This window comes from Neolamprologus brichardi, chromosome 11 (genome assembly GCF_056152115.1).
Source record: "Neolamprologus brichardi isolate AB-2024 chromosome 11, ASM5615211v1, whole genome shotgun sequence".
In the NCBI taxonomy this organism is placed as follows: domain Eukaryota; kingdom Metazoa; phylum Chordata; class Actinopteri; order Cichliformes; family Cichlidae; genus Neolamprologus; species Neolamprologus brichardi.
This window is the reverse complement of record NC_142114.1, coordinates 16,296,255-16,320,457: the sequence shown is the minus strand read 5'-3', so window position 1 is coordinate 16,320,457 and position 24,203 is coordinate 16,296,255. Positions and strand designations below refer to the sequence as shown.

Here is a 24,203-nt window from a genome sequence, read left to right as displayed (position 1 = left end):
AATGTATGAAAACTTCTGACCTCCACATTTACAATGTGGCTGTAATACTACATACTGTTGTATGACATACAACATAACCCAATTTCCTGCAGGGTCAACCTTCAGGATCAATAAAGTTTTATTGAATTGAAATTGAACAACATTTCTATGTACTTTAATTGTAACTCATTATGTATTTGTGCTGAATGCAAAAAAACGTACGAATGAATTGAGAGTTACAGCTGTAGACCTTATTAGCTGGATGACAATATTAAATGTGGCACTTTGCTTGGGTTAAACCACAGAAAGAAATAAAACAACAGTTTATACTTACCCTCACCAGAATCCCACATTCATTTATAATGCTGTTGATGCCACCATAGAGGACACTGGTAAAGCAGAAAGGAGGACCTGCTTCACACACAGTAATAATGAATAGAGGGAGGCTTGGCCACTGGAAAAGACTGGACACTGAATGTTTACACACCCACTCACCACCCACTAATACATCATGTCTCTTTCTGGTTTTTCTTCCAAACACTGTCCTCTCAGTTAGAATTGGATTCACATATATTCAAAGTCATATATCACAACGCCCACTAACTTTATTAAAACCCAGTGAATGACTTTGCGTTATGCCACATTACATATTTTGTCTTCAGTACCAATCCGGTATGTTTTAATAACAGTGAGTACTTTTCTAAGTAGACAAGCCACCTCTAATCATATTAATATTGTATTGTGACATCAAAAACATATTTTTTTAATCACGACTGTTAATGTCACCGTAATTTGGCAAGCTAACAGTATTCAACAAGCCCAAGAAAGCAAAATATACTGCTAAAAAGTTTGCCTGGTTTTAATGGGGTACTTCACAGTAGCTTAATTTTGCAGCATCTTACCATACTGAAGTTAGCCGATCAATACTTATATTATTATAGGACTTAACAAATGAACGACTTAGCTAGCATAAAGCTTCCACAAAAAAAGCGTATTTTAATAAAACAAACAAACAAGCAAACAAACTTCCAGCTCTCTACTGCCCCCAGAGGTGTGCCCCTGTGCTTAAAGACAGCGTGAAGTTACTGTCCAACGTTGTTTCCAAACATCGCGAGAATGAGCGAGAAAAACGCTGAAATTCAAGTTGGGGGAGATTTTTTTTCCTTTTGACAGTGAAAGATACAAAGACAACAGAAAAATAAATAAAACGTGGTAGCAATTCTTAAAACTCCTGCAGTATTTATATATTTAATAAATTACTGAACAAAACATAATCTCTACAGGGTGAGTTAGTGTTTACAGCTGTTTTAAAATTACATGAATCCCCGAGGAATATGAAGTACCCGAAAAAAAGCATACAAACGAAATAAATAAATGATAAAAAAATAAATAAAATAAAAACTTAGACTCATTAAACATGAAAGCTGTAATGTTATAGATATATACTTTATTAATTCTCTCTGATAAAATAAAATTACAAAATAATTTCAACCTCAAACGGCACTTTCCTTGTTCGTGATTATTTAACGTATTGATAATACATATATTATAATTGTCATGACGAATGAGAAGAATACTATAGTTTAATAAGGTAAGATATCAGCTATAACTGCTTTTAATCATAATGGTAGAAAAGACTAAGCAATACAAAGCTATATTTCGTTAACAGCATACTGTACAATATTCCAAGCGTATGTAATTCAGTATTCCGGCCACAGCGTGTCGCTAAAAGATAGTTTTCAGTATTGTCTTCAATGTAAAGGTAGGCTTGTCTCTTTTCCCATCACGTCATTACAATTCCTCTCAGATATATCTCAGTCTTTCATTTTATTTATTTCATGAACATCTGTTCCTTCATGGCCATTTATCCTTTGTAAGGTTTATTTGTGTTCCCTTGTGTTCATCCTTAGTCCACCTTCATCTGTTACAGCAGTCCATGTACAGCACTGTAACAAGTCCATGCCGAGATTTTCACAGTTATTCCCTCAGAAATATTGTCAAGATATCTGCAACGCCTCCTGCTATCTTTTGTCCCCAGTGACAGCAGCGTTTCCTGCCTCTTATTGAAGTCCATTTAAGAGAGAGCACTTTGGTTGTCGAGGTGTGTGTGTGTGTGTGTGTGTGTGTGTGTGCGTGCGCGTGTCTGTTCCTGTGTCTGTGTGGCAGTTTAAGTGACTGAGCAAGCGAGTTTGAGTGTATTTCTTTACACAGAATACATTCATGATAACAGTGAGCTGTTTTTCGGACCACAAGTTTGACAAAGAATGGCAGTAAAGTACAAGATCTACTTCCCTTTATGAAAGGTCATAAAAAAATCAACTAATAAAAACAACTTAGAATAATACAGCTAAATCACTGCTGGATTTTAACAAGTGCCAATGACAGACAATATTTATAGAGTTGCATGTAGGTCGGTCTGACTTTAGTCAAGTAAAGGATTTTTTAAAATTGTTTTCATTGTTTTCAGTGCAGTTAGGCCCATAATTTGTTGGATAAAGAGACGACTTTTGTGATTTTGCCTCTGTACACCTCCACAGTGAATTTTAAACCAGGTAATCAGGATGTGATTAAAGTGCAGACTTTCAGCTTTGACTCACAGCGCTTTCCTGTTTTTGCATTAACTGTTTAGAAACAGTCCCCCATTTTCATAAAACTAACATGATTTTAAAAGTAAGGAGCGTTCTAAATACTTGAATGAAAATCCTTTGCAGCCTTGGACATCACTGAACGCTGTGTTTCCTCTCTTGAGATGCCAGGCTTTTACTGGAGATGCCTTCAGTTGCTGCTCGTTTGTGTGTCTCTCTGCGTTCAGTTTTTGTCTTCAGTAACTGAAAAGCTGATCAGGTGAATAACTTGGTCATTGACGAATACTCTGTGTCTTTTTGAGTACAGCCCTGTACACTTTACAATTCATCCTGCCACTTCTGTTAATCACGCCATCAGTAAACACTAATGATGGGGTTCCACCAACACTTCTCTCACTGTTTCTGACAGATAATGTGTTATCTTCAAATCAATAGGTGTTTCTCTCTTTCCTTCTCCTTACTTCTTTCTTCCCATAATTCTGCCACAGGCTCATCTTTATTTAAATATTAATTTCTAGATGTTTTTTTAGGAAGTATAATCCAACCTACTTGTTCTTAAGTGTAACCACTGGTTTGCAGCTTGTTGTAAACCCTCTGGATTAACAGCTACAAACTTACAGATGTAGACTTTGACAGTGATACACCTACTGTACATCCTGGAGACAGTTTTTTTTGACTCAGTTAGATGCTGTGAAGTTGTTTTTTAGCCATTCTTTCATCATCCATTTCAGTTGTTTTCTGTTGTCTTTCTTTTCAAGAATGGCCACTCAGCAGCTGACACTTATTTTGAATTTTTAAGCCTAATGATGACCTCCCTCACTTGGAATGACCATGAAAAACTATGAAATAGAAATTCCACTCTTTGAATCATGTCATGAAATAACAAGGCAACAGGCCCCACCTAGCTATGAAGCTGCTTGTCAATTGTCAAGATACTTTTGAGCCTCTGAAAATGGGGGGACTGTGTATACAAATGTGGACAATTCTTAAACAGTTAATGCATTTTTTTTGGTAAAACCTTTTAAATTAAAGTTGAAATTCTGCACTTTAATCATAACCTGTTTTATTTCTAATCCACTGTGGTGGCATGGAGAGACAAAAAGACAACAAGTTGTGGACCTAACTGCATCTGCAGTAGATCTTTGGGTCAAAACACCCAAATTTAGTGGCATTAAACGAGTACTCGCACTAAATGTGGAGCATCAAGATTGTGCAAAGAGCCAACTTTAGAGTTCTGCAGGGTTTGTTTTAACGGGTATCATCTTCAGAAATTAATCAACCATTTTTAAATGCCAGTACAAAAAATATGTGTATAATAAGCTAATCTTTCTTCTAATAACCGCCCCAGTATTAATGCACTTAATACAACTATTAATTGTCCACTTTCTGCTGCTGTCATACGAAACGTCCACAGAAATGAAACAAGACCAAAGTCTCATTTCAGCACAGCAAAGTATGCTTTAAACATCAGTTCATTTCAATCTGTAATTCTGTAAATGCAGTAATAAAGTCCTGTAGTAGTTGTGTTAGGTTATTTTACCATCAGCTACTGTCTTCATCATCACAAACAGACATTATGATGACTCACGTCCCTCTGTATCAGCTTGTTTCAGCTTGATCTATAATTTGTGTAGTTCACTGAACGGTTACAATTCTCCCGGCTGAGTAGTTAAAATGTCACAACTACGCATCGTAAGTCTAAACTACTGCATCAGCTCACACCCACAAAAGATAAATTGTTAAGATGAACATTTTTTACAGTGTGTCTACATCGCTTGGCAGTGCTCTATGGAGATTGACAGTGCATCATGTGCTTGGCAGTATTGGCTTTTAGTATCATCTTGTGGGCTAGTGCATTATTTTCTATGTGTGAGCGTAAATAGGGCCTTTGTGAGAGTCTCTATATTTGTGTTTGTGCTGTGTTAGCTCGTATTGCGTGGATGACATGATTTGTGTGTGTACGTGTGTGTGTGTGTGTGTGGTGCATGCCACTAGTTATCTATTTTTTTATTTTTCATTTTTTTAAATCGTGGTCGTATTGATCGAACCTTTTGTTAAAGGGATGCTCGTTAATACACAATTAGCATTCAGATAGAAAATACATCATAAGGATAAAAAGTCATGGTCATTAATTCCTGATGACGGGAGTGAGGGATTGGGAAGGGGGAAGGAAAGAGAGGGAGAAAGAGAGACGTAGAAGAGAGAGAGATAGAGATAATAAAAGGCATTCTTCAGTAATTGGAGTGGATTCCATTTAGGAGTTCATATAATTATTCTTCGTTATTTCTCCTCCTCTCTCTTTCGTCCTCCTCATTCTCTCTACCTCAATTTCTCACCCTCTTGGCATCCTTCCTCCCCCTCACACCTTATAGAGTCTCCATTTTATCCCCATTTTTCTTCTCCTTCCCTCATCAAGTAAAGCGCCCCAAAGTCCCTAACATGTCTCATCACTCATACAGGCCCTCCATCTTAATCCCATTATTTCCCCTCATAGTCTTCCTCCCTCCCTCTTGGAGCGTTAGTTTCCGAGGATCACCAGACATTTCTCTCATCTCCCATTTCTCTCCTTTAGTCTGAAGTGTGAGGACTAGCGCAGCCCCCGTCCTTCCTCCCTGTTTTTCCTCATATTTGTCCTCTCCTGGTCCAAGAAAAAGAAAAGAAAAGAAAAAAAAGCTGTCCTCAGCAGCTAGAGGTGCACGTGTTGGGGTTGGAGCTAGCCTCCAAGCTCCCCTCTGAGCTCAGGGGTGGGGGCGACAGAGGGGACTCCAACGCCAAAGTAGAAACCGGAGCTGAAGGTGGTGCAGGAGCTGTGACCTGGACTGGAGAAACTGAAGCTGGCGCAGTGGTTAAAGAAGCAGCAGGGGACAGTGGAACCACAGCACCTCCTCCTCCTCCTCCTCCTCTACCATCCCTTGCATCCCTCTCCCGGAGCAGGTGAACCAGGGCAGCATGCTGGGCGCTGAGGGTTGCAGACAGGTGAGCGGGCAAGGCGTTGAAGCCCGCCGTGAGCTGCTCCACCCGCTGCTCCAGGGACAGCATCTGACGCTCCAAGTCCTCGCTGCGGTCGTTGAGCTCGGACATGAGCTCATACATGACACTCTGCATCTATGAAAGAAGAGAGTGGAGAGTGGGAGATGAGTCAGTGCACACGGCGTACTTTGAAGAAGGGAGACAGACTGTAAACACGTAAAAACAGGAAGATAACACAGTCGCTCTACGAAAGCTTGTTTAAAAAAAACAAAAAACATTGGTATTGAATAAGGAGAGACACTAAGTAGAGCCGGGATGTCAAATTCATTTTAGCTGGGTCACATGCGGCCCAGTTTGATCTGAAGTGTGCTGGATGAGTAAAACCACTGCATAAAGGTAAAACAAAGAAAACAGCTTGAAACATTTTCCCTGTCTTTTAGCATAAAAAGTACATTCTGAAAAACTTTAATGAAAAATGAACAGCCTGAGGTGTAAAAATAGGTGAAATTTTAATAATATGCCTCAGTGTTTCCACAACTGACAGCCTGCTGACAATACAAAGAAATCCCACAGTTGTAAATGAAGCACTTCAGCACGGCTTAACCACCTTAGTAAGAAAGCTTTAAAACTGGCCGTTCAGGGCAACGATTCTAACAAACCTGGAGCAGTGACTGTCTGTCTAGACCTACCAATGCAATGCCAAATGAATAATAAACTTTTTAATTGTGATGTTTTTCTGCTGTTTTAACTTTGTGTGTGTTACATATGCCAATACATATACATACACATTTTGTATGCAATTTTCTGTAACTACTGTCTTTGTCTTCACGAGGGTATTTTAAATCCCATCAGCCCTGCCTCCTGTCCCTGCAAATGTTTACACTTAGGTGAGTCAGTTTGTGGACAGACCGCAACTGGTCACCCACGGTTACAGAATAAGGTAAAGTATAAGAAAGAGAAAGACTAAGCACAAATGACAAAAAAAACTAAGAGGGATTAGAAGTTAGAAATCACACTAGACCGGGCTTTATAACACTGTGAAGAAAGAAAAAGAGCGAGAAGAGAGACGATGAAAGGAAGCCAACAGAATGTCCCTGCCTTGCACATCCCTGTCTCTGTAACCATGGTAAATGCACAAGTGGCCAATTGAGACTGAGATTGCAAAATTGCAAAATATTTGGTGCTAAAGGCATCGCTCCTCTGAAAGAACACACACACACACACACACACGCGCACACACGCACCCTCGTTTAATCTTTGTCTCCTTCTGATTCGAATCTGTATCTCACTCACTCTCCTCTGTTTGCGTCTCTTTTTCACACACACACACACACACACACACACACACACACACACACACACACACACACACACACACACACACGTGCGCTTACATTCTCACTCAAACACCCACACAGTAACAGAAAAAACACGAGCACTCCCTCCTCTCGTTTCCTCCTCACTCTCTCACTCAGTCATCCCTGTTTTAACACTTCTTCTGGTTGCTAGGAGACGCAAAGCCACAGAAACAGGCAGGTCAGCATGGAAACGGAGAAATGCTGTGCAAAATGTTCGGGTGGAGCAAAAGCATGTCAGGTATGAGCGACTAAACTGTATGCAAAAATGAAGAGCACTGATGTGTGCCTCACCTTTGAGAGATCCACTAGTGTGTTGGCCTGATCGCTGAGTTTCCTCTGCTCCATTTTCACGCTGCGTAATCTGCAAACAGATGCACACATAAAACACACATACAGGGTGGAAACCCGGTAAATATGCTGTGGTTGGACCAGAGAGTTAATCCCTCAGGGTTCAGACAACACCACTCTGGAGCGGTCACCTTGCCAAGTTGAGCTTCATTTCTACCTGCAGTGTGTCCCTTGATTTGAATGTACAATAACAGCAAGCACACAGTGTGGACTGAAACATAGTAATCTTGTCATGAAGTAGAGGATACATATATTTGTATATATATAATGAATGCAGGAAAAGAAACATTAAAAGTTAAAAGATAGTTATTATTAAGGAAAACGTCTGGGGCACAAGACCTAGAGGGAAATAAACCAACAGGAAAAAATCTGATAAAAAAAAAATCATTGTACTTCAGTCCAATTAAAAGCCTATTGGACTCTCAAAGCACTATACAATAATTGGAGAACTAACCTGTGTTTTCATAAAACAAACCCTGTGAGGCTGACTTTATGAGACTGCACCCCCAGCTGAGCCCGTCTCCCTGTTATGCTAACAGATTTTAACCACAGAATGTACCCCTATTCCCACCGAGTCAGCCCGGTTGCTGTGTTGACACAGCCAGTCCACAGTCCACATGAATAAGGATTAGCCTTTGAATGTTAGAATTAAAACAGCCTTACATCTCTTGACTCTGGCTTTTGAACTGTCCTGGAGTTGAACCGTTAAAGATCAAAGGATCAGGAAACATTTACGGGATCCTTCATTTAGATGCTGGACGGAGGATATACAAAAAATTTTTTCTTTATGTGTGTGAATTACACTCTATGCACTTGTAACAGCAGCATCACTTTTTGGGAGAGATGACAGGGTGATCGGAGTGTCTCTAACAGCACACAATGCACTGATTATCCATTCCCACAAGTGTATTTGCCTGGATTGAACCTGCCCTTTCGTAGATGATGAATCACATCATGCGTGTGTGTGTGTGTGTGTTTGTGTGTGCGGGGATTAATGCATTTTATCTGATGATCAGCGTCGATTCAACCTGTGGGTGGATAGAAAGTACAGCTGATTTCAAAGGCTTCATCAGCTCAGCAGCGCCGTCATGCGCATGTGCTCGTGTGCACGGGCGTGCTTGCGTGTGCGAGTGTATGTAGTTGTGTGTGAGGTGTGGTCTCACTGATGTATAGCCTGGAGGAACTTCCGCTGGTGTTTGCGGACTCTCGAATGGTCGATCTTCTTCATCAGCTTGGTGTGTTTGTAGATGAGCCAAGTCTCTCTTAGCACGTTAGCAGCTGCATTCTTTATCTGCTCCCAAAAAAGAATAAGCACACATATACACACTTATTGTTAGCAACAGGTGGTCCTTGGCAACTGAAACTGGCAACAGGTTTGCCCAGCCCTCTCGTCTTTCTCTTTTTTCCCCTGGTTTTGCTATTATCTATGCAAAGAAGAAAAAAAAAACACTAAACCATCATTCTCTTCTTAGAGGCTGCCCTCGTTCTCTCTGTCTCTTTCTCATGCTCCCTCTCTCTCTACACATACCGGCTTGCCTGCCAATGCTTTTCATGTGTGCATAAACAGCTCTCTCCTTAGGGAGATTGGCAATGAGAACCAACAGGAGTCTCCCCCTCACACACACTTCTCTCTTCTCTTGGTTTGTCTACATGCCACATTATATCTTAGACTTATTCAAATGGGGCTGCATTATCTTGGCTGGCTGAAGTAATTCAGCGCAGCACCATCGCAGTGTATTAAAACCAGTGATCTTCTGTTTAATTATGACAACAACTGAAAGCAACAATCGCTGCACAGTCACTGCACTCAAACTAGCTGTCAAAGGCATTCCCCATCTCTACAGAGGAGGAACATTAGCCTATGTAATGATGCTCAGTTGTGGCGAGCCACTCCAAGACGGTTATTTTTCTTCACTTCATTTGTTTGGACCAGCAGAATGGGAGATTTCTTTGATTTAATAAAATGCCTATTTGAAATGTCAGTTTCTGGTCATTTTCTAAAGATAAACATCAGGATTCTTCTACTTTCTCGCGGCTCCATACTTGTTCCTGTATGTTTCATGTATTTTATAGGTTGCTATGTAATTACAACACAGGGGTCTGACACCCATCGAAAAAAGCGAGGGTGGACACCATAGAGAAGGGAGAGAGAATCTGTAAGGACATAAATTGAATGAGAGACTTCAAAGAGATGCTGAGCATTGAACAAAGAACAATTATACCCCCGTCTGAGGAGCACAAAAGACCCCGGCAGCTTGGCTAATCAGCACCCATCCACCGCAGTCAAGGACTGCTCACTCACATACACGCCTACACATACACACATGCAGACACACACACACACACTATTGGCTACAGATGAAGAGAGTAGGAGGCCGTGGGCCTTGCAGATGTGTTTTCAATAACACAGAGGAAGTCAAACCAAATAGAGCTCATCGAGCGAACTATAGATAATATATAAGGCCCCCGTGATTCAGCAAATTTGACACGTTATCCACCACTTTTAAAGACAGTAAAGATAAAAAAAATTACCTTTATTCTGCTAATTTAAAAAACACACAACAACAAAACTTACAGTAACCCTACAAAATAAAACACATTTATGTTAAAATTCATGGAATGACATAATTTGAATGTGCAAGCATCACCTTCCAGTGTGCATCAATCGGATTACAGAACTCCCAACCGTGTAGCAAACACAGGCAGTGACAGACCTGCAAAGATCTTAAAGAGTCATCACAACCCTGACATGCTGTTTAATAGGCCTGGGGCTCTAATGTTGTTTATATATAACATGTTTATAGCAGCACTTTTTGAGACACTACATCTAAACTACATTACATTAGATATGCTGCTGAAGGATACATGTCAGATTAATTAGTATTAACTTACTTAGATTATGTTGGAATAAATAGAGTTCATTATTGCTCTCTTTCTCTTTTTTTTTTACAGACACTAAAGAGAACATTCAGTACTGTTTAAAGCTGTGGGCCCTTTGGTAGACTGAAATGCCAGATCTTGTTTATCACATGATTAATGGCTGCAGGGTGAGTGAAAGATGATGATTGATGGCATCTTGTGCCTGGCTGAATGGCAGGCTGCGGAAGTTTTTCCACAGTTTTCAAGCACAGGTCCAGCAGTGCAGAGGGAGTCTTCACCGCTGCATTTTTTTCTTTCTTTTTTGTGTAGATGATTATAAAGCATCCTTTAAATCCTGGAAACAAAAAATTAAATCCAATTGTGTATTTTTTGCAAAGACCCCACCACCACCACCGGCACACTGTATTTAACTGTCTCTCTCCTCCTGTGAATCAATGTAGATATCGATGCAAAGACAGCTACTCCATTAACAAAGCTAACAGACTCAACATGAACCGCTAAGAATACGCCACGAGAAACCAAATGACAGCAGCGGCAGCCATTCCTGGACCATATGGCTTGTACTCGGGCAACCATGTTGGGGCCATCTGGCTGGTTTGGGTCAAAGATCTGTTCTGGCTGCTCCCCTGTGTGGCACACCTTATGGCAGGTACACGCAAAGTCTGTTAACGCATGGGGCTCCCACTTCTCAGCATGCTAGGCAGTTGATGACATGTTGCAGAATATAAATTAATCAGCAGAAATAGAAACATTTTACTGAAATTACTATATATATGTAATCCCAGTTTATAATACATTAAAAACAGAACGTTTACATTTACTAAATAAACATTAACTGAAATACCAAAACTGGGAAAAGAAGGGAAGAAGAGAAATAGACTTTTTTTTCTCATCAGTTGGAAACAAGATCAGAGGTAAAGCTAAATTGCTAAACCAAGAAAGACTCAACCTTTTTCACCCTGGAGGTCCACATACCAGGATTATAAAGACACAACCACTGCCATTTTCAAAGGTTGCCAAGTGTGGCACTTTCACTTAAAATGAAATCAGCTTCTTATTGCTGCTGTGACTAAAATGGATGTAGAATTGTTGAGAATTTTTAGACCAGGTTCAACACCATTAGTGTCACTGACTTACATAACCTCGCTGGCTATTTTATTAGGTACACCTGTTCAGCTGTTTGTGAACCTATCATTAACGGGAATATCTAGTCACACGGCAGCAGCTCAATATACTCAGGCATGTAGACATGGTCAAGTTGACCTGCTGAAGCTTCAAGCTGTGATTTTAAAATTAGCATGGTTCTTGGTGCCAGATTTGCTGCTAATCTACTCTGATTTTACTACACAACCATCTCTAAAGTTTACAAAGAGTGGCATACAAAAGAGAAAATATCCAGCGAGCAGTAGTTCTCTAGGTGAAAAAGTCTTGGTGATGTCTGAGGTCAGACTGCTTTCAGTAGATAGGAAGGTAAAAATGAGTTTAAAAAGAAAACACAACCAGGGTATGCAGAAGAGCATCTCTGGGCAGCAAACGACCACACCGGTGTCACTTCTGTCAGGTAGGAACAGGAAACTGATGCTAAAATTCCCACACAGGCTCACCAAAATTGGACATAAGATATGAAAAATGTTTCCTGGTTTAATGAGTCTTGCTTTCTGCTGTGACATTCAGATGGTAAGGTTTTAATTTGGTGTAAACGACATAAAAGCATGGAGCCATCCTGGCTTCAGTCAGTGATTCAGACTGGAAGTAGTGGTGTAATGTTGTGGGGGATATTTTCTTGGCACAATTTATGTCCTTTAGTATCAGTTGAACATCATTTAAACACCACAGCCTGCCCAGCTAATGCTGCTGACCATGTCCACCCTTTCATGATCATAGAGTACCCTTCTTCTGATTGCAGCAACTGCGTAAAAAAACCTATCATATCATGTTAGTAATTTATAGTGTTGAGAGATAATACATTCTTTTGCTGGAGATTTTCAAGTCTCACAAATGCAGAAACATTATATATCAAAATTAATTCTAAATGTATTAATTTTGGCCCTACAGTTTTATAGCTGTAGAGTAGAACTGGAGATTTTTACTCAATTGGACATTTAAATAAAAGCCTAGCACTTATAAGGTTAATGACCTGTGCATGTAATTAGTAATTAGGCTCTGAGATGCTGGACACACAATGGTGTTTTTCCAGTGATCAGAAAACAAACAGACGAATTGCCTTGGCAACAAACTCATCCATGTGCCACTGTGACACGTGGCCTTACCTGCTCTGACCTTCCCTTCACAGACACACTGACAAAGGGACAAGGAGACACTTAGGCAGACACAAACATGGCCACACACAAGGACAATAATCACTATTTCAGCATCCAAAGCAAAGGAGAGTGATGCCCTTAGGCTCAAGTTAAAGGTGAAACAAATCAATAAAATCACAGAACATTAAATTACAGTTAAAATAATCACTGGATCTTATTAGGAGGCTAACACATTTTCTACATTAGAAGGAAGCTCACGTGCAGGTTCAACTGGCAAAAACTGAAAAAAACCATCAATGAGATATGTAAATGCACTCATGGAGCATTGAATGAATTGTCACCATCACATAATGACTATAATAATAATGAATAACGATATGCTTATAAATGAAAAGGCTGCTAAAAGTTATTTTTGTTATGTGGAGTGGAAGCTAGCTTAGTGGAAATCTTCGGGGGTTAGACTGCTCCCATTTGGCTACTGGTGTAAACATTGGAAGGCACTGCGGCACCTCCTCCTTGGCCAGAGTCCAGAGTGCACTCTGAATATTCAGACAGGCCGAAGCTCTGAAATGTGCCAGAGGGACTCGTAAAAGTGCCCTGAATTAAGTAGTCGTCCAGTGTAAAAGCAGAATATGCATCCCGAGTGCAAATTTCTAGAAAGATTTTTTTTTCCAGCTTCTAACTTGGAACGAGAGTTTAAAAGCCTGAAAAAAAAAGTAATGACCTCAGATACAGACGGTGTCAGCCACAGTCACATAGTCAACTGGCTTACTGCTTCAATAAAAGAAATTTAACACTGGAATTTGACATCGTAGCGCCATCAAAAGGAAGGAGATGTTAGCCCACTGACTTAGCGCCTGAGCAAGCATGTCCTGCTTTTCTCGGTGTTGAGTGAGCTCTCTGAAAGTTGAGGGTGAAATTTTGACCAAATGGGCTTCAAGCAGTGCTCTGAATCAACCAGTGCTTCAGTACATAGCCACAAAAAACAGCAGCAACAAACCAAGAATCGAGAAGAAAAAACAGTCCTGGCATCAAACAACAACAAATCACACCTCACACACACACGGTAGTCAACTTAAGGACTAGGTTAAATGCTATTTAATTAACATTTGCATTAATCCTATCAGAGGGAGAGACTTCACTGAGCACTGCATGAAAATTGACTCGGTGCATCAGTCTTTGGAAGGAAATCATTCTCCCCGATAAGGTTATTAGGCCCTCCACACGCAATGTGCACTGCACAGGGGTTCAAAATATCAACTTCAGTCTTGACATTGCTCTGCATAAAAAACTGATCGAGGATGAAAGCAGCAAGTATTCATCAATCATGAAAATAGAAAGGATTTTAAAAAATTGTCAAAAAGTGTCAAAATCATAAGGAAAAGTTACAGCTAGATTTTTGGGCTCAGATTTTCATGCTGGTGATGAACCACACCCTATTCTTTACACAACATTACAAAATTACATTAGATTGCACAACACCTCGTTCAGATCAGCTAAGAGCGTCTCTCTGGCATTTAATTGACATTCTTGTTAATCCTTCAAAGGGAAGTAGACAGCATTGCAGTGAGTTAGAAAGACAGACTGTGTGCTTTCCTGTCTGTTTGTGTGTGTGCGCACATATGATGATGGCAAGATGTTGAAGCTATTGTTGCATTATTAATTATAAAGCTTTGACTGATTGTATTCTCTTGGTACAAAGATGTGGCAAAGAATGGCCCTGGCTATGTAAATCAATGTGCACACAACAGCTTCAATCATTGGTTTCTCAGTGATAGAGGGCAGGAGACAATTACCGCAGCATAAACCGTAGACCCTTTGAAGGGAAATGTCACCAAGCAGCATGCTGCATATTGCTCTAGGAGGCCTCCGTTACTTGATGAGCGGGTTTATTAAGATCATGAATTACCTGTATTGATGATTGCATTTGCTTTAAAATATGAATATAATCTTTTTGCTTGAGGGGCTAATAAAATTGATCAGTGTAACAAAAAATACAATACGTTTTTTAGCTACCAGTTAAAAATTTGGGATTTGATGTGACTTTCCTCAACCTTTAAACCTTAAGGTACACATGTACCGCAGCAGGTACTTTTGTAATTACCAGGGGATTGTGAAAAAATTGTAGGTTAGCTGAATAAACGATAAAAATTCATTTGATTATAGTATTTAGCACATTTACGGTCACAATTACCAGCTACACAAACCACACAGCCTCCACATAACCTGATCTGCATCGAGTTTAGCAGAAAAGCTGAAAAGGCTAAAAAACTAATGGAAAAATGATTGATATGTACACTGTCTGCCACTTGAAGAGGTGAAGATGAATTTGCATTTCAATGAGGAGTATGAATGCAAATTAAGGTAACCTGCTGAAACAAGAATCTTTAGGCCTGCTAGCAGCACGGTGAAGCTGTGCTTTGAGCTAAATGCTAAACCGATCATGCTAATATGATCAGGCTACACCGTTTCACCAGGCTGTTAGCAGGCCCAAAAACTCACATTCACTGTACTAACAAAGAAACTTTTGAACATTAAAACAAAAGCCAAGTTTCTACAGGCAAGGTGGTAAAACACTTAGCAAAACTTCTAACGTTAGCTCAAAGCACTGAGTACTGCTGCAAAATTTAAATAGCTATTAATTTGATAATTAAAGCCCAATCACACTGGTCGCTAGGGAAAAAGATATATACCCGACTGTTTGGGAGTGATTGCTGGAGGTTGGTGGCAGTCGCTGTGAATTGCTAAGCCCTCTATTCACACAGGCCATGAGACCAGTCAGTGAGCCCGTGGTAATCATGGGTTACTAGAGAAATTACTAGAGAATTTGCAAGTTGCTTCTGTTGCTAAGAGAAATTGGTTGCAAAGAGGTATATGGTGTTGCATCGAAAACCCTCTTACGATTGCTTTGGTCACTAGCAGGTTGCCGTGATCGCTTGTTGTTTACATGGAAAATGGTAACTTGTCTGCAGACACTCAAAAACTATATGCCACGTTAGGGAAAAAAAAATGCAACATAAACCATAAACAGAGAGCAACACTTGTGCCTTTTAAAACGTTTTGACTGTTGCAGTAAGGCCTGTATAGTTTTTACTTTGAAGCGAACGCTCCCTGTTTTGGGTTTGCTTTGCACTTTAAACAATGTCACCACCAATCGGCGAGTAGTTGGCGACAGACTGTGGACAAATTTGTGCCTTCCATGAAAACAACGGGCAACCATTACAACATGCTGGCAACCAAAGAGATCACAAGATTTTGGGTTTACCATTCTGTATACAACTGCTTTCACTTAGTGAAAATGTTGGAAACTGGTCAGGGAATACAGATTTTACCCTAGTGACAACAGATTTTAGGGGAGCTGCTGGCTGATTTCTAGACCAGTGTGACTGAGACCTTATTAAACTAAAATGAAAGCCACATGATTTGAAGGTCTTAAATAATCAGGCCCCATCTTATCTTAATGACCTTGTAGTACCATATCACCCTATTAGAGCACTTCGCTCTCGCTCTGCAGGCCTACTTGTTGTTCCTAGAGTATTTAAAAGTAGAATGGGAGGGAGAGCCTTCAGTTTTCAGGCCCCTCTTCTGTGGAACCAGCTTCCAGTTTGGATTCGGGAGACAGACACTATCTCTACTTTTAAGATCAGGCTTAAAACTTTCCTTTTTGCTAAAGCATATAGTTAGGGCTGGACCAGGTGACCCTGAATCCTCCCTTAGTTATGCTGCAATAGACGTAGGCTGCCGGGGGATTCCCATGATGCATTGAGTTTTTCCTTTCCAGTCACCTTTCTCACTCACTATGTATTAATAGACCTCTCTGCATTGAATCATATCTGTTATTAACCTCTGTCTCTCTTCCACAGCATGTCTTTTATCCTGTCTTCCTTCTCTCACCCCAACCGGTCACAGAAGATGGCCACCCCTCCCTGAGCCTGGTTCTGCCGGAGGTTTCTTCCTGTTAAAAGGGAGTTTTTCCTTCCCACTGTCGCCAAAGTGCTTGCTCATAGGGGGTCATATGATTGTTGGGTTTTTCTCTGTATCTATGAAGCGCCTTGAGGCGACTTTTGTTGTGATTTGGCGCTATATAAATAAAATTGAATTGAATTGAAAAATGACACCAATGTGGTCAAAAAACTGCAAATCTTTGGATGCTCAATTGAGATTAGCTGCAAAAGCAAGTCTATCTCCAAAGACTCGTGAGGTAAAATGCCTGGCTTTAAAGCAGAGATATATTTAGCTTGGAATCTTTGGTCTCTATAGCAAATTTTACTATTTATGAAAGCAAAAACAAAAAAACAGAAAACAAACCAAAAACTTCACAACTGACAATGTTGGTTGGGAAAAAAATTGGTTCGCTTGAAAAAAAAAAACCCAAGGTAAAAATCAGTTTTCTTTTACACAAAGCAAGTGTGTAACAGCATTTTCTGTCATTTTCTCGTTGTGAAATTTGAAATGCTCATGGCAGCCAAACATTGTTCAAGAAGCAGAAGAAGAGATTTAATTCAGTGTATCAACAATCATTTACAAAAGGCAGACTGGAGGCTTGAATACAGCTGCCAACTAAACAATTCATGGTCACGTGGGCAACATCCATCTTTAAACTAAAAAGGCAGGAAGCCAAAAGATCTCAAACTGATACGTCACATGCAAAAATCAGGGGGTTACCAAACTCACGGAGTCATCCTCTAAGGAATATATGCCTAAAATTCAAGGCAAGCCTTTGAATTATGTTAGGATATTTCAGCCCGGACCAAATAACAGACAACTAAATGATGCAAAATGAATATGTTGTATAATAACAAAGGTAGTTAAATCTTATTTTCAATAATAAACTGTTAATTTCAGATTCAGTTTGCAAAAAATCGCCGCCCTTGCAAACACCTGTGGAGCACATGGTTAAGGATGGTAAACATCTTGTGAAAACAGACCTGGCCAAAGACCGCAGGAACATGAAGAGAGAGCCTGGCTACAACTGACACACAGAGTCTATTTGGTTTCTTTGTCGATATCTTATCCACGCTCAAATTATTGATCACCCCACTCTGTTCAGTCACCCAGATAACCCTGCTGCCATCATGCACCCTACATATTTGATATGGGAGCTATTTTTAAAACTTGGGTCTTTCAACTGTATGAAAAATTGAAAAGGACCAGAGGAGGGAGGGAGGGAGTTGCGAGAGATGGGGTGTGGGGGAACGGAGGCTGGGAGGGGGCAAAAGAAGAAGGAGAAAGCAGTGGAGGAAGGAGAGAAGCAAATGTGACACACAGAGAGAGAAAAGGATTTACTGTAAGAGAGACAAATGTCAAAGGAGAGGGGAGGTGTGGGAGGGAAAAGATCGGTGATGGAAAGAAAAAGAGAGCGGCGGTAAGTGAGGGAGCGGAACAGAGAGAGTGAGACAGAGATGACCTTTTATTGCCTTCGCTCACTCAAATAACATGGCACTCTGTCACAACAATACAGGGTGTAATGTGCTAGTTGGGGAGGGTGACGCAGTAGCAGTGAAAGAACAATCCTTTTAGCCGGGCTCTCGACGCCAAAGAAATTCTACAGTGTAAAATCACCTGCACTGCACATAAAAACCGCACTTTTACAAATGACAGCTGCAGGGAGAACGAGTGCTCTTTACACTCTGTGCTTTTGCTTTATTGCTGCTACAGACGACACACTCATTCACACGCACGCACTCACTGACATCGAGCATGCCTACACACCCTCTTGGTGAGTTGCGTGTCCATCATGAAGTTGTGTACATGCTTCTCGGCCTTGGTCAGCTCCAACTTCCTGGCTACCACGGCAACCACCAGAGCCGTACAGCCTGCACCCTATGAGAGACAAGAGGGGAGGGAGGGAGGAGGACAGAGTCAGCCAGTACAGAGGTGGAATTGGTAAATCTGTGGTTTTTGGACAGGGAATTAGTTCAGATGATTGAAGGGAGCAAGGACAAATATGAAGATGACAGAAGGAGAAGTGAATGGGAGAGAGGAGAGAATTAGGAGGAATAGCTCTGTTCCAGATCCACATTTCCTCATTTTGAGAGGCAAGCCAAATCTATTTTCACCTCCAATCCATCTGGTGTGAGATGCCTTCTATATCGGCTCTATAGGACGCTGAAATTGTGCCCCTTAAAGATAAAACCAGAAAAAAAAATATCACCGATTGACACCAACTAATTTAATTTAATTGGATGTTGTCAATCCGAATTACGTGGTGTCAGTCTTCTCCTGTCACTGGTGGCTTGAGGCCTGCAGGATGTGTAAAAGTGTAAAACAGCACTAGTTTGTCTGTATCCCAGCTCAACCCACGTGGGACTCACGGCAAATTCATTTGGGAGAGAATGACAGCAGTCTCTCAACCAAAAAAGACATGCTTGAGAGGAGAAGAGGAGCAGGAACACAGGGAAGAAGACAGACTTAATTAACTTTTAGATTAGACACTGTATTCAATGGGGCTGTTGAGTGCTCACAGGTTCCTCTGAAGGGGCAGGCACCGAGAGGGAAAAAAGAAGAGAGAGGGGAAGAAAAGATAAAGAAAGTGAAGAGCAATGAGTAAATATAAATGGGGAAGTGAAGACACATGGGCGGATGAATATATGAGGCGAGGGTGTGTGCACAGAATAGGAGGAGAGAAAGATGGAGAAGAAGGCAATGTTAATGAGGTCACATATCTCCTGATAAGTAATGAATTAAGATTAAGAGTGTTTAATGAAAATGTATGAGTGCCTTCCTTCCTGCTTGTAAGTGTGCGAAGCTCACAGTTGGCAGAGGATAGGAGTGACAGAATAAAGAGATATAAGGAGAGAAACATAGTGACTTAGAGCAACAGCGAGGGCGCACGCAACATTTTGAAGCGTGCAGGAAATAGCCGGGACTTCATCATGCACACTCCTGAACGACAAGACAGGTTTGCCAAAAATAACCTTGGCTGGGTTCAGTGAAATGTAATGCACAAACAGGCCTTAGTGCCCACATCTATACACTCATCCACTCTATTTGTGTTTATTCAAAAACTATGAATAAAATATGATGAGAGCCAATGGAAACCCCTTAGAGCATTTGTACATGGTTGCGCTTTAGGGAACAGAGCCCTCAGCTAACAAACAGCACAAAATGCAGCGCAGTGTGCACGTGTTCACAAATGACCTCCTTGGTCAGAAACAGCGGGGCACTGATTGGTTTGTCGGGGCAGCCTTTGTGTGTGTGTATGTGGAAGCATGTGTTGACAAAGTGGCTGTATATGTGTGTATGTGTCAATTTGTTTGCACATGCACATGCACATGCATCTGCATCTATTTGCTTCCAGCAGCGCTCCCTGTGAAATGTCCATGCAGTGACACGACTGATGACGGCTGTGCTGCTGTGATTTCTTCCATTTACCAGGGTGTTCCCCTTGTTTTCTTCAGTACAGCACAGCTGTCTACCCACTCAGAAAAGGGGGAATCACCCATCTGTGCCTTTGTGTAACACCTACGCGGTCCAGGTAAAAAGTGAATGCAAACAGCAGTGGAAAATTGTTTCCAAAACCAGTCAGTGGGAACATGCAGAGGGAGGAAAAAATACGGTTGAAAAAAAAAACAAAAAAACATTTAATATGCTCAATTAGTGTTCAAAATGCAAGCACTTAGAACAGAAAAGCCACAAAAAGGTTAAAAACGATAGCTTGTCTGCATCTGTTTAACCTGCAAGCCATCCACAACTGCAGTATGACTGCAGTTAAGAAGCTCTAGGAAATAAAAATAATTATGCACAGTCATATGGTAAAACTTAAATGTAACACCTAGATTTAGGATTAATCTACATGTTAAAAAATATTGGAAATATAGCCCACTGTAATGTAGGACATTTTAAAGGAGACCTCTTGCACCTGAATTTATACTATACATCATGCAATCACAATAAATGAATATTGTTTTTATGATTTATTTTTCCAGCACCATATATATTTTTAAGGTCTCTTTTCTTGATTTATAGTTTAAAAATGCCTTATTTATCTCATATTGGCTCTTGATGTAGCCCCCCTGATATCTACTGAAAACAGGCAATCTCTGTAAAGAGCCATTTCTGAAAGCCTGCCTTCTTCTGATTGTCTCTCGAATTGTTTCTGCAGCACAATGATTCTTATGGGCACTGCAGTTTCCTGTAACCAGTGTGGATGTTCTTGAAAGAAATTGTAAATCTTCTACAAAACATAATTTCTTGATCTCTAGTGGAAATGTTTTAAATGCACCTCCACCTGTTTGAGTCACAGATTAATCTGAAGACTGGACTCAAGGAACAAAAGCTTTGACTGACAGACGGTTGCCAATACAGACGCCTCTAGCGTAAGCTATGTGCTAAGCTTTGCCACTGCTAATCTGATTTAGCTGAACTGCTTGTGGGTTAAAGCATTTTTAATGCACGTATCCATAAAATAATACGGCTTGTGTGGCTAACCAACATTCCAAAGCATACATCCAAATCAACAAAAGAATGGCTTCAATAGAAGATTATGGTTATACAATGGCAAAGCCCAAACCAATATCCAATTAAATATCTGCCCAGATGAGCTGATGAGGGGTGCGCACAGGAGAAGCACTTTTGCACCTCAAGTTGTGCCAAGTATATTTCCAATTATTGTCAAGTCATGATGTGCCATACTTTCAGACTCCTACCCAAAAAGAACAAATATAAGCCATTCATACAAGCAGTTATTGACCCTGTGCACGAGAAAATGCTAACTTCCTGGTTTGAGACCGGATGTGGGGTTGTACATTTCCGGTAGCTTTACTTTGCGGTCAATCGCTACTGCGAAGATATACTCCAAAATTGATGTCCAAAACTCGAAAACGGAACGATCGCGTTAAGTTACAAAGAGGAGAAGGTGGGAACACTCACCACTGTTGTGTCATAAAAATCTAATGATCAATTTTGACGTTTAAAGAGTTTAGATCGATCAGTTGTTTACATCACTAAACACAAGCAGAACTGCATCACTGCAGCAGAAGACACATCGTCCACATTCAGAAGCACATCTCTGTACAGTGACTGGTCTTATGATTTAAACAGGCAAATGTTCAGCATTCAAACTACAGGTGAACAATAGTCAAACCAGATGTTTTCCCGTTATGTCGATATCAGCTAGTCAAGTACACACCTACACAGCATGTTAACAAACCGTGAAAAAAAGCCACACAAAAAATTAATGATTGCTGGTAACGGTTTCTATACATTAGTATTTACGAAGGGTATGTTGTGACTTACCTTCAAAATTACAGCGGTCCCTCGCTACAACGCGGTTCACCTTTCACCTCGCTGTTTCGCAGATTTTTTTAGTGCAAGCTTACATGCTTTTTTATGTCCTGCGTCCTGATCGCTGCAGACGATCTCCTCCGTCTCTCCTGTACAGTACAGAATCGCTGCATCTATCGCTAGCAGTGTGACTCTGAAGTGCAGTGCTGTATGTCCACGATGTACACGAAACGTTTTGCACCGTCAAAAAATAAAATTGGCTACTTGATTTCACCTATCGCTGGTTATTTTTAGAACATAACACCCGCGATAAACGACGGACAGCTGAGAAATATAACATTTAAATCCATTTTCTCTTTTCCCCTGAGGCGTGGGGGAAAAATATCGACAAGTCGATGAACATCATTTACAGATATATTGGGTAAATGCCCGAGACATCTATAGAAATGTAAATCGCCGCTTTATTTATTTATTTGCTTAACTTGTTTTGGACCGTAAACAGGGCGCGAATAGGACACCGGAAACAAAGCTCCCCACAGGAGTTTCCGCACCGGAAGTAGCATATGCTAACGTGCACATAGTCAATTAGCTTGTTGTACATAAATTTGTCGCAGAAAGTTGTTCATAAGTGGCGATTCTAGGCTCCGGTTGCCAGTCTGTCAAATGTTGATCGACAGTATCCTTTGCTCTCGTTGATAGCTGCTTCAGTCAGTCACCTTGACTGAGAAGCTGAGAAAAGTTCAACTCGGGACTCACACGTTCTCACTTGACGTCACTTAATCTCATTGACTTCAGTTGATATCTGGTCAGCATCTTACTGAAAATTGCTTCCTTTGTAGATTACCTTTCATTTAAATATATATATATATATATATATATATATATATATATATATATATATATATATATATATATATATATATATATATATATATTTATATATATATATATATATATATATATATATATATATATTTATATATATATATATGAAAAGAGATTATTATTAGAAAATATTATTATTTCCCCACTATATGATTTCAGTTTGTTTTACAATTGGATTGAAGGCCAAGGTTTTGCACCACAAAAACCTGGCATGTAAACATAGACTTTTGGAATCCACTGTATTATTTCACAGTAAAAATAGGTAAAGCATACGCACATTCAATTTTTATTCATGCATACAGTAGTGCTCTCCAACAACACGTCCTTGAATAATAAAATGTCATATAACTACAGCTGTGTCTTACTATACTGCCATTCATTTATTTGTTTATAGACCAAGCCCTACTTCTCAGTGCAGTTTAATAAACACTTAATAATCACTTCATGTTGTACACACTACCTGTGTACAACATGAAGTGCAGTATCACATATGCTGTACACAACATTTGTGGTATAGTGTACCTAACCTCCATCTTGCTATCCACCCACACACAACAACACACGACCACACACAAATACACACTAACACCTGGCACACCCCCAGGTAGCCTCAGGGCAGTGGTATATTCCAACACCGTTGGCCTTCATGTGTTGTCATAGTAACAACAGTGAGAATTTCTCATTACAGTAGTTTTAGGCAGTCAACGCCCCCCCCCCCCCCCCCCCCAAAACAAATAACAACAACAAAATGAAATAAATAAATAAAAGTAGTTTTCTGCCTTAACCTGTCAGCCCTGCGCTCCCCTCCAACCCACCAATCCCTGTAATTCCATAACATTACTACACCTGGTCTCTTTCTCGTATAGTTATGCTTTAACTTTCTCTTTCAACCTGCAGCCTCACTTCATCTCTGATGATCAACAAAAATAAAGCACTTTGACCACTGTGAAGAGTGTGATGAGAGTGTGTTTGTGTGTGACAGGAGAGGAGCGAGTGTGTGGGAGCTGTACTCAGAGTGTATGTCAAGTTCTGTGTCAGTGTTGTGTGGAGGATGTGGAGTCTGTAGCAGTGGGCTTGGGACCATTTGTATGCACCCCATTTTGTGTCTGTTTTTGTGTGCGCGTTACGGTAAAAGTAGTACTCTTTCTCAAACACAGACTGGATGATTCATCCAGAAAATGGGGGTATGTGTGTGTAAGTGTGTTTTTATTCACACATTTAATGGGCTATACAGTGAGCCGGCAGAAACAGAGAGAGTAGACAAAGTGAGGATGAAAGAATACACATGCAGGTTTTGGGCTCTTATGGTGATAAGAAATCCATTTGAATTAACTTTTTCAATCTAACAGATAACTTCAAAGACCAAAGTACATACTACAGAAGATGCAAAAGAAAAGAAAAAATGTAGTTTGGATTGTGAGAGTTATTTTAAGTTGTTCCCTTGATTTTTTTCTTCTTCAAACCAACGTCTAGCAGTCATTAAATTACATCTCAAGGCACTTCTCAACTGCCTTCAATACTGTTATAAATGGCATTGGCAAAAAAAGGCTGTAGGTGTTCAAAGAAAGTAGAGAGATTTCACATTTCTAATCCTTTTTCCTGGTGGTCTTATGACTACTACAACGAAAAGAAGGCTCTTAAAATATTTCAAACTGAGCATTTGCACACTTTATGCAGCTGTTTTATTTGTGTAACACCTCCAACTGTCTTGG

At 40.3% G+C, this 24,203-nt stretch overlaps 1 protein-coding gene across 1 annotated transcript in view; it reads right to left on the bottom strand.

Annotated features, from left to right (window-relative positions):
• Positions 1–1,411: 1,411 nt before the first annotated feature.
• kcnn3 (potassium intermediate/small conductance calcium-activated channel, subfamily N, member 3) overlaps positions 1,412–24,203 on the bottom strand; it is a 61,086-nt gene continuing 38,294 nt past the window's right edge. Inside the window, exons 7-10 of the mRNA XM_035913941.2 lie at positions 18,094–18,204; positions 8,404–8,531; positions 7,184–7,253; positions 1,412–5,669 (exon numbers count right to left, since the gene is read on the bottom strand). Coding sequence (XP_035769834.2) covers positions 5,244–5,669; positions 7,184–7,253; positions 8,404–8,531; positions 18,094–18,204 — 735 coding nt within the window. The 3' untranslated portion in view covers positions 1,412–5,243. The remainder of the gene's footprint in view (positions 5,670–7,183; positions 7,254–8,403; positions 8,532–18,093; positions 18,205–24,203) is intronic.